The sequence below is a fragment of the Natrix helvetica genome (assembly GCF_964273705.1).
Source record: "Natrix helvetica genome assembly, chromosome: 2".
Lineage (NCBI taxonomy): Eukaryota > Metazoa > Chordata > Lepidosauria > Squamata > Natricidae > Natrix > Natrix helvetica.
The window spans coordinates 163,442,220-163,458,922 of NC_138552.1; the positions used below are offsets into that span (position 1 = coordinate 163,442,220).

Consider the following 16,703-nt stretch of genomic DNA (forward strand, 5'->3'; position numbering starts at 1 on the left):
TTGACTTACTTTATATCTTTAATTCAATCATTTGCAATGAAAACTGCCCACAATCTAATTGGGCACATTTTTTTTCTCATACTGCCTTTCTATAATATTGTCTTTACTGAAATGTGCTTTGGGTGCAACAATTTACATTTGTTAAGAAGGAAAAGGGCTAGACTGCAAAGTGGACTAACTCATACTAAAAGACCAATATTTTATGGCTAACGTTGAAAGCGATAATAGGTGGGCTTGAATTTGACTTCAAATATTGGATGATAGTGGCATAGAAGTTACTTAGCATGCTTGCCAAGAGGTCACTATACTCTAATTAGCAATTGTTGTGATCAATTCATATGAAATCTGGGTCCTATTCAAAAGCATTGTTTTATTTTGTGTGACCATGAGATTACACATACAGTTTAAGACTGCTCCCCTAGAAATATTTGTTATGAATATACTTAATATTTAATAGTTGTGATTACCGTGTGGCACTAATTAGATGATTCTCAGGTATGGCATTATCATCAAAATGAATGTTACTCCAAGACTGATATATATTTGTAGAAATGCTCCTTTTATTAATAGAAAAAAAATATTTTGTACAGGTTGATAACATATTAAGAAATGTATGTCTTTTATACGACAGTTACACTGCTAGATTTCCATTACCAAAATTATGATGTTAATATGAATCTTAGGATTTTAACCTATATTATTTGCTTTATCTTTTGAACTGGAATTCAAAAGATCTTGTTCCCTTAATATCTTCAGAGAGACCTACTTCCTGTTTTACTTATCAGGTTTCTTCCCCCACGTTAAAGCCGGAAGATCCATTTGGAACATATTCAGAAAGAAACTCAAGTTTGATTTGAATTCTTATGAGAAGCTGACATCAATTATTTATTTGTATCCCACCTGTATTATTTTTTACAATTGACTTAAGGTGGAGAGCATATCCAACATATCTTGTTCCCTCCTATTCTTCTCAAATCAACAGCCCTGTAGAGTTGGGCTATGAGAGTGACTGGCCCAAAGTCACCCAGCCATCTTTCATGGCTAAAGCGGGACTTGAACTCATCATCTCCCACTTTCTAGTCTAGTGCTTTAGCCACTAGACCAACTTGATTCTCAAAATTATCAAATTCTACAGCCTTACCACTATTTAACATTCTCACATGATTTATGACTTATTTTTCATCTACTTTTTACATAGTATTCATTTTAATTCCACTTATCAACAATTTTTGGTGTCGATCTTCTAATACATTTTATTGTACCACCTGTGCTTTTATTTCCTATACTTTGCCTTTTACTCTAATTATTTTCAGTTCTTTCCTTCTCAAGATCTCCTCTTGGTACCACCAAATCATGGCCAACCTCACGTTAAAAATCTCTCATCACCATTTGGTAATTATTTCAATTTTTCATCAGAAACAAACAATCATATTTTGGGATTTGTAGTCATTCTTTGTCACGTGTATGTCACCGTGGAAGACCGAAATTGGTGAATGTCGACATTCACCGGTGAATGTTGGTGAATGTCGACATTCACCGGTGAATGTCGACACATACCAATTTCGGTCTTTTACGGTGACATATATATAACGAGTCAGCGTAACGCTTTACTTTTGCCTTTCAATTCGCGGTCCTGGAAACTACTTGTTCTAACCGCGCAGGATCGCAGGTTTTAAAAAAAAGAAGTCAGCGAATAGAAGATGCTTAAAAGGAAGCGAGGAGCCGAGGTATTAGGGTAAGGGTATTAGGGTAAGGGTGTCGAGAGGATAAGGGTATTTAGCAAATATTTCGAACATACACCAAGCGACTATGTGAATGTCGACATTCACCGGTGAATGTCGACATTCACCAGATTTCGGACTTTCACAGTAACATGTATACATGAATAGGCTTATGTTTCAGCCATCTATTCAAAACAATTACTGGTAATCTAGTATCCAAGGGCTTACCAATTACCACTTTCATTCTACTTTGGGTCCAGAATGTTCCAATCACTTTTTCTATACTCTTTCATCGTCTTCATACCCACTAATCCATGCCACTTAACAGATAAATCTTTTTTTAATTTCCAAATCAGTTACCTATCAAAATGCTTTCTGTTTAAGCTCAAATATGTAGCAAAATATATAGATGAGTATAACTGTCAGTCACCGCTAGTATTTGATGGCAAGAATAATATCACTTACTTGAGTTGATTAAAACAATTATTTATTTGCATATACATGCATGCATTGAATGCCACATAATTACTAACCTAAGGTGTTACCTTGCAAAACGCAGTTGCAAATATTATTGCGAGTGATTGCAACCTTGGAAAACGCTATTCATCACACAAGTGTTTCCTAAGCAACGATGCCTATATATAATCCAATTGTAATCAAATTTCACTTGTGTTTATGGTTTTAATTGCTTCCTTTCATCACGTTCTTCCAGACTGTTTGAAATCCTTTTGTGAAGAGATAAGGTGCAGGTAGAGAAGAAAAAAGAATGGGAAGAAGAGCTATTTAGTCACAGGACATTTAATTCCCAAAGAAGACGCTTGTGACAGCTTTGTAAGGCCATTCTGGTCTAAAGATAACAAGCGTCATGCAGCGCAGGAGACGGGATGGGAGTGCCTACTAAGAGAATATAACAGAGTTGGAAGGGACCTTGAAGGTCTTCTAATTCAATCTCCCTGATCAAGCAGGCAACTCTATATCGTTTAAGACAAATGATTGTCCATTCTCTTCTTAAAAACCTCCAGTGTGGGAGCACCCACAACATCTGAAGGCAAGGCATTACACTAATTGATTGTTCTCACTCAGTGGTGGGTTCCTATTGGTTCGGACTGGTTCGGCTGAACCGGTAGTGGTTTGGCGGCCTGGGTTGCTGGAACTGGCAGTGACTCAGGCCTGCCACACCCCTGAACCAGTTCTCTGGGCACCATCATCTTGTTTTTCAGTTCTGTGCATGTGCAGAATGATTTTAATTATACTGTCCGGGCGCATGCAGCGCACACATGAATAAACCAGCAGCCATGCCTGCCAGAACCCATCCCATCCCTGTTCTCACTGTTAGGAAATTTCTCCTTAGTTATAGGCTGGTTTTCTCCTTCACTAGTTTCCATCCACTGCTTCTTGTTCTGCCTTCGCTGCTTTGGTGCTTGCTATTATTTCAGTCTGTCCAAGGACTAGTGTTGATACTGGCTGCTTTTTTTTTTTTTTTTTTTTTTACAAAGGGTACAATTCTCTTCTGTTCCACCAGGCATGGTTCCATCATGTTAAACAAACTGCAGTGAGTTTATGAACAAACTCTGCAATTTAGTCCCTAAAATGTTTGAATTACATTATTTAGAAAGGCATCAACATTTATACATCAATTCCCATGTTGCTCATTTAAGCTAAGGGAAAGAGACATTTTGCATTTTCCTCCAAATGTCCATCATTTTTATGGTTCTTTTTCTAAAGGCAATCCCTTTCTGTTCCACACTGAACTGTCTGAATACCCTTTGTGGTAGCAGACAACAGGGTCAGTTCAAGGCCTTCTGTTGCTCATGACAGAATAGCAAATGGGACACTCTTATCATTCAAGCCAAGCAGCTTAGCATCCAAGGTCGCCCATGTTATTGTGCTGCATGGAGAGAAAACCCCACAAACATTATCCTCTTTATCAATTGTTTTAGTAAAACTATTATAATGAAATAAAAAATAATTTGATGCCCCAATACGGGACAGAAAATATGTTGACTTCTCTTTACCGAATGGGAAGGCTGTCTCTTAAGAGGAATCTTCAGTTGACATTATATGACATGCTTCTCATGAATAAATCAGATGGTGAACGCAGGTGGATGGATCTGTTCTTTCTTATAAGGCTTCTATCCAACTTCATTCATTTCAAAAATCTCTAGATTCAAATTTGGCGATTTGCGAAGATTTGGAAGTTTGGAACGGCCATTTTGTTTTCTTGTAAAGAACCAATGTGTGACTTGCACAAGTCAGGTGGAGACGGATCCTGACCTTTGTACAACATTATAGCCCAGGTTTTACTCATAACCTACTATTAGTAAGAGAGAAGGCATACCCATGTTTATAATTTTAGCTTTAAAAGTCCAAGATTTTCCCAATAGATTGTACTCAAACATCATCAACCCAGATACAGATACTCCTTGACTTACAACAATTTGTTTAGTGACCGTAGAAGCTACAATGGCACTGAAAAAAGTGACTTATGACCATTTTTTACACTTATAACTATTGCAGCATCCCCGTGGTCACATTATCAAAATTTGGAGGCTTGGCAACCAGTTCATTTTTGTGATAGTTTCCTGAGGTCTTGTGATCATTTTTTGCAGCCTTCCAACAAGCAAAGTCAAGTTTGAAGTTGGTTGTTTTTCCTATGAATTATTAAACAATCATCAGCAGTCCTCCAGATGATTAACAAAATCATTACTTGCTTGGACATTTTTTCCCTTCCTTTTTTTCCTTGTACATCACCCAGGAATTTGAGAACACAAAATCAAGCCAAAATAAGGGAAGAAATTACCAACAAATCATACATTTCTATAGCACATTACAGGAAAAAGATGTATTTGACTTGAAGAGAAACCAAGGTATTGTAGTAAATTACAGTAAACCACAGTTGAATTTAGTAAAACCAATTTTACTAAAGATAAACCATTTTATTCACTGTTTCCATGCAAATACCACTCTAAACCAAAAACCATAGACATCCCATTATGGCTTAATGTGGTGTGTGAACCAGTCATCATGGCTAAATGCTGTCTATATCTACTCATTATGAGTTATTCAACAACAATAGTTCAAAAAGTCAAAATTTAGCTTTGGATCTATGCTAGGAACAATATTTACTTCACATTTTGAGGGCTGGCCCAAGATGTTTTCTTGCCTGTGCAGACAATAGGGCAGTATTTTTTTTTTTACTAGACTAAATAGCGGCATTTCAGTCAGAGAACAGGGAAACAAATGACACAAATTCATTTCTCGTATAATTGGTCAGTATTTACTCACTGCACCACCACATTTCTAGCCGTTCCATAGTAGCTGGAGCTAGAGATGACCAGTCTACTTTATTTGCCTTTTTATAATGCAGTCCTCACTTTGTAAATGTTGACTGTGTGAATTTGCAAATACCTCTCCGCTTACAGTAACAATACTACACAGCGTGTCTCATTATGTTAGTGCATGTCTCAGTGTGTACAAACAGACACATAAACACATACACATATACTGTATATCCACATAGGCTCAGACACACAGAGGCCTCTGGTTTGAGGGGAGAAATGACAATTCTGGATCATGCTGTAGCAGGAAGTAAACATTAATGATTCCCTTCTCTCCCTGTCTCTTAAGGCAATTGTTATATCTCTTATTATGATGATTTAACTGCTGAGATAAATGGCAAGGTTGACAGAAAGATAGAAAGGAACAACTACAACATCAGTAATAACAGAGTGGAAGAGATAAACATGCCAGGCCTGATATGTAACAATCCAAATGAGTGAATAGAATTAATAAACAAATAGGAGTCCTGGTTCTGCAATAAGATACATTGCCATCACTTTGTACAAAAGCCACAACTGAGTAGCAATATAATGGAAGGAATAGGTGGAAAAACCCCGGGAGGGGGGGCAGAGTAAGTAACCGGGCTGAGGCAGAAAGACAGGAGTAAGCAAAGGACAACATTCTTCTTCTTGAGAAGCTACTTCTATCACCTTTTCTCCTTCCATAAAAGGGGAAACTAAGATATTTATATGAACTAAGATCCCTATAATGAATGTATTTCCTTTTCTTTCTTCTACATCATCATTTTCCCTTTTGCACTGTCACGGCAGGACTAAGGAACTAATTTATTGATTTGAAAACTACATTGAGTAATTTAGTGCAGGATGGATAGATAGATAGATAGATAGATAGATAGATAGATAGATAGATAGATAGATAGCATTCCTTTAAATTTGATTGAGAAGAGATGATGTACAGATAGTCCTCTACTGAGAACCACAATTGGGACCAGAGCATCTGTCATTAAGCAACATGGTTGCTAAGTGAGTTGTGCCCAATTTTACGACCTTTTTTGCTGTATTGTTAAGGAAACCATGTGGCTGTCAAGCAAATGCAGATTTCCCCATTTACTTTATGTGTCAGACCCCCCCTCCGCCACCAAGAATGTTGCAAATGGCACTCAAAAAAGCCCCCGAGGCACTGCAATTGTCATACATACATATCAGTTGCCAAGCTTTTTGATCAAGTGATTATGGGAACACCATTGTTAAATAAACAGCAATAAGTCAAGGATAACCTGTCATTCAGGCTTCTGACTATTCCGAAGGACCTTGATGCAACTGAACCTGAAGAAAATTTTCAGGCTGATACCATCTACTATAAATTTAAAGAAATTTTAATACAGTTCTCGTTTGAAAGCATACCAATGCAAGTAGATGAATAGTACCACTTCAGTGGGAAGGTACCTTGGCGTATAGTTATTCTGGGCACATGACCTTGGAAGTGTCTTCAGACAATGCTAGCTCCCTCAGCTAGGAAATGGAGATAGGTACTACTTCTTAGAGTTGGACATGATTGGACAGTGGAAAGCTTTATCTTTTGCCTATAATTTATTTCATCTAATAGGAATTCTAAGAGCAAGCCCAGTAAGATCTTATTCACCTTGCTGTTGTGCACTAATAAGAGTACTACAGTTATGCGGCACAAAAACATCATTTTTTTGGCAACCGTGCATATTTGGGGGTTCCTTCCATTTTATCTTCACAGCAATCCATCCTGTAAGTTGGGTTAAAAGTGAGTGTTGCGGCCTGTCAGCCGCCGTCCCCTCCAGCAGCCAAATCAGATGAGGAGGCATGGAAGTCTGGATCAGCATCAAGGCAATATAAGAGCTCAGAGGCCGGGAGAGCGAATGGAGCTGTCAGAGAGAGAGATACAGAGGTGGAGCCTGGGCCGTCCCTCAGCCCTCAGATGGAAAGTCAACAACCTCCATGTCTGGAGGTGGCTGATAAGCAAAAAGAGGGACAGCTGGATCCAGTGCCTGAAGGCAGAGGAGTGGAGAGCAGTGGAAATCTATGGGCCAATCCTTGGGAAGGAAGAGCCACTGCTACTAGCAAAGACCCACCCTAGCTCTGGGGATAAAAGGCAGGGGATGGAGATGAATAGATGTGGCAGACAACTATTTATCTTCCTGCTGGACAGACTTGTTAGCCTGCTGTGTGAGAGACACTTTTTGCCAGGGCTGCTGGCGCTCCTAATAAAGGAATTGTTGATTAATTACAGAGGGTTTGTTGTGTTTGGGGAGCTGGGTCAGAACAGTGAGGCATAATGAAGGCACCATGGCATCTAATGAGTGTCAAGGGCAGATGAGCATACAACCCTTCGTTTCCCTGGTCTCTGTGTAGCCCACTAACCACAATACTAGTAGTCGTAATTTCTACACCGATTTCATTTGAAAAGATATAATCTTCCAAGAATAATATTTCGAACTGTTTTCAACTTTGTTTGGTAAGATTGGATATTAAGACTTGGGTACAATACCTTGGCTTTGTCTCTCATCGAACCTTTACCAAGGATAGACATTTTTGCACCTGTTTCCTCTTGTAATCTTTTTAAGGAATTTCCTCTTGGACCAAGGAGTTTGCCCACAAAATTAAACTAGAAAATAAAGAGAAAAGAAGGGGTAAATATTAGAAAATATTTGAAGTGCAGTAGCAGAGAAATCCTGACCAAGAAGAGAGGATCCAGAAAAATCATTTCTCTGCATTCCCAAATCAAATGTCTTTCATTTATTTATCTCATAGCTATCCTACCCCACTGTAATGATTCTTGACTGTCTACACAATGTAAAAAAATAATAATTAAAGCATTCACTGTAAATCGCAAAATCTGTGCACAATATAATGATACAATAAAACAAAATAAGGGAAAAATATAAATGAAAGATGGCACAGTCCATCAACTCAATAGAATGCTCTCTAAAATAGCTCATTTTTGAACATCCTCCCGAATAATGTTAGGGAGGAGACTACTTTGATCTCTGTTTGGAGGCTGCTGCCTCCTTATTTCCCAGAACTATGGGTAATCCAAGGAGTTTCTCTCTAGAACATCTAGTTCAGGGTTGTCAAAATCGGGGCCCATGGACTGGATGAGTCACGCACTGGCCACGCCCACGGCCAGTTTAGTGAAGGGGGAAAAAGTCCCGATACATCACATGATGCCGCCGTGATGACATGAGTTTGACACCCCTGATTTAGTTGGCTGATTCTACAGATATGCAAAGTGGCAAGGGGAGATTAATCTTTCCTTAATAATATCTAGATGTATATCACTTTGCAAATATCATCATAAGCACACCACTTATATTTATATTACCAATTAATAGATATATGTATAAATTGTTTAATATATAAAAACACCTTTCTCTTATGAATGTTTGTTACCCTCAACATATTTCCTGTTAGTTAATGAAACATGAATGAGGTGATCATATCCAACAATGTATCAATAGCACATGTCAGTCACTCACTATCTGTCTGTCTGTCTGTCTGTCTGTCTGTCTGTCAATCTATTATCTATCTGTCATCTATCTATCTGTCAATCTATCAGAGTCTGGCCTATCTGCTGATCTGTCAGCTACTACCAGAAATATATACTGATAATGATTTATTTTTGGCCAATGTTAAAGCTAAGAAGGGGGTTTCAGTCTGGCAGTTTAAACTTTGATCCAGACATGGAAGAAGAATAATCTATTATTCATCTATGAGTTCAATTTATTTTCAAAAATATTAACAGTGCACTGTTAAACAGTAATTATACCAGTCTTTCATGAGTCATTCATTGGAAATTACCAGTGTAATAATCAAAATCCAGACTTTCTTTAAACATCAGTTTTAAAGCAGCCAAAGAAGGAGGAAATATCAAATGTTATTCCTGTAAATTGATTTGCAAATCTCTATTTATTAAGACAGCTTGAGCTGAACCATCTTCATTTCTGTGCTGAAGTTACCATTCCCATCATTCCCAGCCAGCGGAGCCAATCAGAGAGGGATAGAATATCAACATTAGCAAATCACCAAGCCCCACTACTGCCCACTGCAGGAAATTTCTACAGTGCCTTCAAAAGAGATGGCTATGCAGGCCACAGAAATCCAGTATTTTTCTTTAATTTAAGCCCATTCTTTTCGTTGTGATTTATAGCAATTTCAGGAGGGTCATCAATTCCCCCAATCCTAGCATAAATAAAACCAGAAATATCTATATGACACATCATGAATTACTGCTCCACAACAAATGGTTCTTTCTCTTCTGCTCACCTGCCAAAAGCTAATAGGAAATTCTTACTGACTGACTTTTCGACTTGCAGTGCTAACTCCCATACTGTGCTAGAAAAAATTCAAATTCTCCACAAGATCTTTGGGCTACAGAAGGAATCAACAGCCCCCTCTTGCCTTCTTTTAGACAGCTGAGAATCTCAATCTGTCTGTTTTTGGTAGGAATGTTACCTAAATTCAAATATTTCCTCATAATCTACAGGTAACTTGATTTACAGAAGTTCATTTAATGACCATTTGAAAATACAACGGCACTGAAAAAAAGTGATCTATCTCTATTTTTTCATATTTATGACCATTGTATCATCCCCATGGTCATGTGATCAAAATTTGACTGCATGGCAACTGGCACGTACTTATGACGGTTGCAGTGTTCTAACTGTCATGTGATTCCTTTTGCGACCTTCTGACAAGCAAAGTCAACGGGGAAGCCAAATTCATTTAACAGCCATGTTACTAACTTCACAACTGCAGTGGTTCACTTAACAAGTTTGGCAAGAAAAGGTTGTGATATGGGGCAAAAAATCCTTCAACAACTGTCTCGCTTACCAACAGGGCTCGATTGTGGTTGTAAGTCGAAAACCACTTATAGTTTGAAATAATATTTTTTTTAAAAAATCAGTTGTAGGAGAAAGTAAAAAAGTTCGTCCTCATTTCAATGTTCTACAGCTAGTTAAAAATTAAAATCAGCAAAGTTCCATGAGCAGTTTCAGTTCATTCGCATCTTTCGGAGATCTTTCTCTGATGTAAATTCTACTTTCATAGAAGCTTTCTTCAAAAGAATTCTTCTAACAAAATTTATGGGGTGTTTATGATTTTTATAATGCAGGCATCAATCACACTGTAGTGATATAGAATTAACAAAGAAAGAAACGAGCACCATTTAATTTTAAGCCAATGTGGAGATTGTTGTACTGCAAAGTCTATCAATGGTTTTATGAAACATTTTTAATTACCTGATCAGCCTGTATTATGTATTATATATAACCTGGATGACACTCAGATTGGAAGAAACTTAATTATTTCAAAAATTGTATATCAAAATCTAATTATAGGATGCACTATAACTCATTGGAATTTTGTTAGCATTAATAGCAATTATAATTAAGACAGTACTTACATAGTGATTTGCATGTTCGTAACGCAATGCAAACATTAATTTTCTTATTCAAGTCAGACCTATATTCAAAAGAAACTTCTTATTTTAATTTTACTGATGTGCTCTTGCTCATTAGCATATCTTTAAAGAGGCCATATTCATTTGCAAGCAGCTCTGTTTCAACAGAGACATCTTAAAAACTTACAATTTCCCCCAAACCAAGTGAGAAAACGGGTTGAAAGCGCTGATGTTTCTTTGCAACATTACAATTTTTGGAAGTGGGAATAAGTCTTGCTTTCAGTCTTACTACACATCAGCTATCTCAATTAATCAAGTATTCCTGGAAGAAGCATGTTTCTCTTTGATATTCAGGGGTCACATGATCCACAGTAATTACTTTCTTCAAGGGCCATTGCCTGATCTGCAACTATAGATCCTGCAGAATACAATGGTAAGGATAAGAACAGGAATATAGTAATAATAAGAAAGCAAAGATAGTACTAATAGCGATAGACATCTTGGGTGCAATGCCAAAATAACTGGAGCACTGGTTGAACACCATCGGTATTGACAAAATCACTATCGATCAATCGCAAAAGGCAGCTTACTTTACAGCTTACATCCTTTCATCATCAAACACCAACATCTGCCCATCCCACCTTCTTGGGAAGGATTCGATAGGTGGGTAAAAATGCCAACTCCAGTCTAAACATCTGTCTGACTGTGGGACCAACCTGAATACCGTAATAATAAATGATAAAGATTGTGTTGACCGGATTATATTTAGCTTTAAATTCAGTATGGCTAGTTGAGTTTTGCTCCACAATGTTATCAATTCCCTGGAATATATTATTTTTATGATATGTTAGATCCACATCTTCAAACCTGCTGTTCAAAAGAATGATTTACCAGATGAGGTCTTTCTGCCTCTCTGGAAGAGAGAGAGAGAAATGGAGACCATGACTCCATAGAAATGATCCATGATAGGATCAAAATACAACTTCCACATTAACTCGTATCATGATAAATTCACACAATCTGCTGGTTCATGCACAATTGTAGCATATGACTTATCCTTATATTTGTAGAGTTGTAAAAGGGCAATTCTGATGTGGGCCAGTCAGGGTTATTGTAAGTATGTACCAGTTTGAGCTTTCTTGATAAAAATGGAAATTAAATATTGTGTGTGTGTGTGTGTGTGTGTGTGTGTGTGTAATAAATTCCTTGTGTCTTTTTGGCAGCAATTCAGAAATGGTTTGCCATTGTCTTCTTCCAAAACAATGTTTTTTGACTTCCTAGTCCAGTCTCCACTTTTGGCATTTCCTAATATTGTCCTATTTGAATATTACGTACTTCTTATTTGATTTTTTTTGAGATCTGCCAAAGTAGCCAAGTGTAATACCACCTAGCTGTGTGTGCATAGTCACACATACATATGCACATACTAGACCAAAATTGTGCTCCTATGTCTCTCCCTATTTACATTTTTGCATTGCAAGTAGAAAAATGTACGGTAAGTGGTTCCTTGATTGAACATTTGTTCCTTTTTGAGTGGTGGGGTTGAGAGTAATGCATATTTTATATCACAAAAGATTTCCCAAGTGAAAAGGTACTAGAACATGTCTTCTTGCAAATAAAGAGAAGCAAATGGTTTTGTGTATTTTATGTAGATTCACTGTACTGAACACAACAAAACTTCATCTAAAATATCTTTATTTTGGAGTCAGCTTCATACCAGTTTAAACAAAACTTAAATCAAAATATGCTTAGAATTGCTTCTGATGAAATATGTGTATTTTAGTGGGCCTATCTGAAAGGAGAGACAAATAAATTCTGATTTATAATAGTAAGGTTAGACTCCTTGGTCAAGTCTACTCTAGAAGCAATTATTTCTTCAGTTGCATGCTTTGTCATTTCCAGATATCTTCCATTGTGAAAAGAAAAACCACATATGGGCATTTTAAAGGCTTTATTTTCAAACAATTGCAAACTTTTGGACTAAGATCTTCAAAATCTGTAGAAATAATGGCATACACACTTGATCTTAGGTACTTTTTTCTTTCTCAGCAAAGTTTTTTTTTCTTGTAATCATCAGCCCTTTAATCTACCATCTGGTTCAATATTTCTTTTTCTCCCCCCCCCCCCCCCCAGAAATGGACTGTCTTTAGAGTTCCATATGGAGCCTTTCAAAGATGAAACTTGTGATTCTCTATTGTCAGCAAAGGCAGCCAGGCTTTGAAATGATACATTACATTTGTCTGTCTTCTGGGACACGTTATTTGCAATGATCATCAGACAAGGATTGCCTTTGTCAAAAACTTTGTTGGACTTGTGTGGTTTCCTTTTTTTTTTTTTTTTGAAACAAACTGGTATTCAAAGAAGAAATTACCCTTAAAGAACCATTGCTTTTTGTCAGAGTTTGTTGCAGAAAAATCAAATCCAGAAAGCACACACAGATAACTGATTTAACTGGATTCATTAACTTCTTTATATACATAAGAATAGGTGAACAAATGTACAATACCAACAGGTGGTTCTTCCAAGTAAACACAAGGCAGAAGAGTTACAGGCAAACACAAGCAGTTAGTTTCATTTCAGCAGACAAGCCCAGACAGAATGCTTGTTTACTTCTCAGTGCAGCATACTGTTTTCTTATTAAGTTTCTGTTTCAATACTCTGCACAGACCCATATCTCTTTAAGCTCCTATTGGCTGACTTAGTTGCTATGCCTATTCATTGGCTGATCTTGTTCCCATGTCCCTCCCAATCATGAATATTTCAACACTTTTTACTTCATTGTTCTAGGTTCAAAGCCCTTTTTTTTCCAATTTACCTTTAATCCCCCCTTAGCATACTTCTTGAATGCAGCAGCTCTCTAAGAGAGCTGGATGTTTATTCCCAGAATCTCAAGGCAGCATATCCCCCCCCCCCCGCAAATGTGTTCACTGGCAACTGTGAGAATTGTAGTCCAACACATCTCAAGGCAACAGATTGGAGAAAGCTACTGTGTGGCAAAAGTATATTTATAAGCAGCTTCTTCAAGATGCAATCCCATAGTAGCATGATGGGAATGGTGAATTATGCAAAGCTATGAGTGGTGCCATAGAGATCAAGTAAGAGGGATTTTCACATTCTGCCAGCCACATCTTCTACCTCCTTTTACTCTCCTGCTAGCTAGGGTGTTTTTAAAGTCAGAAAGACTCATGCAGCTCACACTGTTTGCCTCACTGTAAAAACATCAGAGTTCCCAACTGCTTGAGAATGCAACATGCACACAGCATCCAGGCAACTATAGCTGTCTGTGAAGAGGCTCAGAAAAAATGATTAGCGCTTGGCTACTTTGGAGTAGTTCAGTGTTTTGGGTAGGAAATTGGGTGTTCAAGGCCTCCCTTAGGCATGAAAGGTGGTTGTTGTGAAAAATAATAGCAAGTAGGAGTGTTAGGTATATTGGTGCCTTGAGCTGATAAATAAATATATAAATATATGGATACAAGTTTGGTACATATGGATACAAGTTTGGTACATATGGATACAAGTTTGGTACATATGGATACAAGTTTGGTACATATGGATACAAGTTTGGTTCAGGCTTCAGCATTTGCTATTAATACAATAGGCCAAGAGAACATAACCTTTCAAGGTTTCCTTAGAACTGCCACGTATCGCCTATCCATGTATATATAAGGAAAATTCTGTTATAATTGTTTAACCACAAAAGTATATGCTGTCTAGTTTCAATATCTGGTGTGCAATAGAGCTATCTATCAGCCTTATCTAGGTTTCGTTTTTCTATTAATGTTAAGTTTCGTTTCTACGATAAGTTTCCTTTTCTTGTATTTTAAGTTTTAAGTTTCTGTTACGTATGCAATGAGTCATGCTTTTCTGTGATTTCTATATGCTACTTTCTTATGCGTGTATCTCCACCCGCCCTAATGAAACTGCTCAATAAAAGAGTCTGCTGCGATCTGTTCGGGGGACACAACATCACCCCGGGCACTTCGTGCTCTCTCACTCCGAGAAACTTCTGGTGTGGTGTCTTTATTGGCTAACTCACCCTTGCGAGGGTCCCTCTAAATTCACTCCTGCGGGAGCTATCAACAAGGAAAGTCCGAAGAACCTCGGACAACGAGTGTGTTGCAGGCTCGCTGCGACATCTGGGGGCTCGTCCGGGGTTCGGCTTTCTGCGTTCACAAAGGTACGACTTTTGTCTAAAAGTGTACCTCCTTCACGCCTGTTACTTCTCGCCTGGAAGAGGCTACGCGCAAGTAAGTAATGGGCTCTTCGAGTTCCAAAGTTTCGTCAGGGCATAAGGACGGACTTTTCACTCTAGTGAAGACGGCTAATTGTTTGCAAAAAGTTAATGGCACCACTGTTTATCCCCTTTCTAAAAAATCTATTGCTTCATTTCTGTCTTATGTTCATGAGAAATGTCCTGCTTATCCAGAGGAAGGTACCCTTAGGAAGGCTACCTGGACGCGTTTGGGGAAATTTCTTCACGAAGCTCCCCGAGCGCCATCAGACATTTTAGTGACCTGGAGGGCTATCATGGCAACACTTCAAACTCTCTATCCTAACTCTCCTTCGGAAGATACTTCCGCTTCTTCAACTCCGGGTGAACCTCCAAAGACGGTTTCACCTCCTCCCTATGAGGCTCCTGAAGTCTTGGTGGCTTCCTCCGCTCCCCCTGCGGAGGCTACTGCTTTTTCTCCCACTGCTCCCGTCTGCTCCTCCATGGATATGGATACGGCTGCGGGAACCTTTTCTGCTCTAGTTGCCTCCTCCTCTTTCTCTTTAAAAACGGAACCCTCGGTTTCGGCTTATCCTATGACTCTCAACCCAGCCGGGGGACAGCCGATGCATGAAAACATCAACGTGCGTGTGTTAAAGAATTTAAAAGAAGCTGTCACTTCCTATGGCATCCATTCTCCTTATGTGATGGGGTTGCTCGATTCACTTATGGATACTAACATTGTTATGTTGTTTTATGATTGGAAGTCCTTGTTTTCAATGTTGCTAACCCCTGCTCAGTTTGTCATCTGGTTTTCTGAATATAATAAATTGGCGGACACTGAAATTACGCGAGGCTTGCCTCAAGGTGTTTTGGCTGATCACATTAAGGGCACAGGTCTTTTTACCACTCTGGCTCAACAACAAAATTGCCCGCGCCGAGCCTTCGCGATCATTCGCCTGTGTGCAATGGGTGCCTTGAAACAGGTAGATGACGCAGATGGTCGTGCATCACAAAATTTCTTAAAAGTAATTCAGGAACCTTCTGAGCCTTATGCTACCTTTATAAGTCGACTCCAAACAGCTTTGGAATGACAAATTCAAAATCAGGCTGCTCGTGAAGAACTTTTAATCAAATTGGCTTTTGAAAATGCTAATGAAGATTGTAAAAGGGTAATTCAACCCTTGAGTGGAAAACCAGGTGTCACTCTTGCTGAATTTTTGCAAGCCTGTCGTGTGGTTGGAACAACTTCTCACAAAATGTTGGCTTTGGCTGCTGCAATTACTTCCACTATGTCTCCGCCTGCTCCAACTTCTCAGGTTTTTCCTGTTGCTCGTAATGGCAACTGTTTCAATTGTGGCAAGCCTGGTCATTTTAAAAATCAGTGTTGCTTGCCAGGCGGGGGTGGGGCGCCTCGTGGAAAATCAAAAGGTTTTCCCCCTAACCCAAATGTTAAGCCAAAACCCCCCTGTCCAAAATGTGGAAACGGCTATCACTGGTCGGCGCATTGTCGCAATGCACTTACTAACAACAATGGGTCGGGAAACTAGAGGGGGGGCAATCAGCTAGCCCCGCCTCAAAGGCTGACTTGCAAACTTTGGCCACTGACTCCTCCCTTGTTTTCCCTGTTCGCCTTTCTGAAGATTTTGTTTATGATGATCCTGGTTCTGTTTTCACAATGCCATTAAAAGTGTCTCTTTTAGCCCCGCTTCCGCCCGATGTATCTGTTTTGTTGTTTCCTAATTCCTCCCTTATCCTGGAAGGGGTAGTGGCCGCTCCTTTTTTATATAATTCGGACTCTCTCAAAAACATTTCTCTGGCCACGATCAGAGATCGTTGCTTTTCCTTAAAAGCTGAAACTGTTGTTGCCACCCTTATCCTTTTACCTCTGCCTGATCACCCCTCTCTTCTTGCTCTCCAACAGCCTGTGCAAAATGCCAAGCCAATAATTTCCATCCTTCTCAATGGCCGCTCCTTTTCGGGGCTTATTGACACGGGTGCTGACGTTTCAGTCATTCGCACATCTGAATGGCCCTCTTCATGGC

General features: G+C 38.8%; 1 protein-coding gene across 10 annotated transcripts in view; it reads right to left on the reverse strand.

Annotated features, from left to right (window-relative positions):
• KHDRBS2 (KH RNA binding domain containing, signal transduction associated 2) overlaps window positions 1-16,703 on the reverse strand; it is a 450,741-nt gene that overhangs the window by 286,739 nt on the left and 147,299 nt on the right. For 9 of the 10 annotated variants that reach the window (XR_014174493.1, XR_014174494.1, XR_014174495.1 and 6 more), the window contains exon 3: window positions 7,539-7,655. The exons of the other annotated variant lie outside the window; for it this stretch is intronic. Coding sequence is in view for 1 of the 9 variants with exons in the window: in XM_081942586.1 (XP_081798712.1) it covers window positions 7,539-7,655 (117 nt within the window). In the remaining 8 variants the exon portion in view is untranslated. The remainder of the gene's footprint in view (window positions 1-7,538; window positions 7,656-16,703) is intronic. 10 annotated transcript variants of the gene reach the window in all.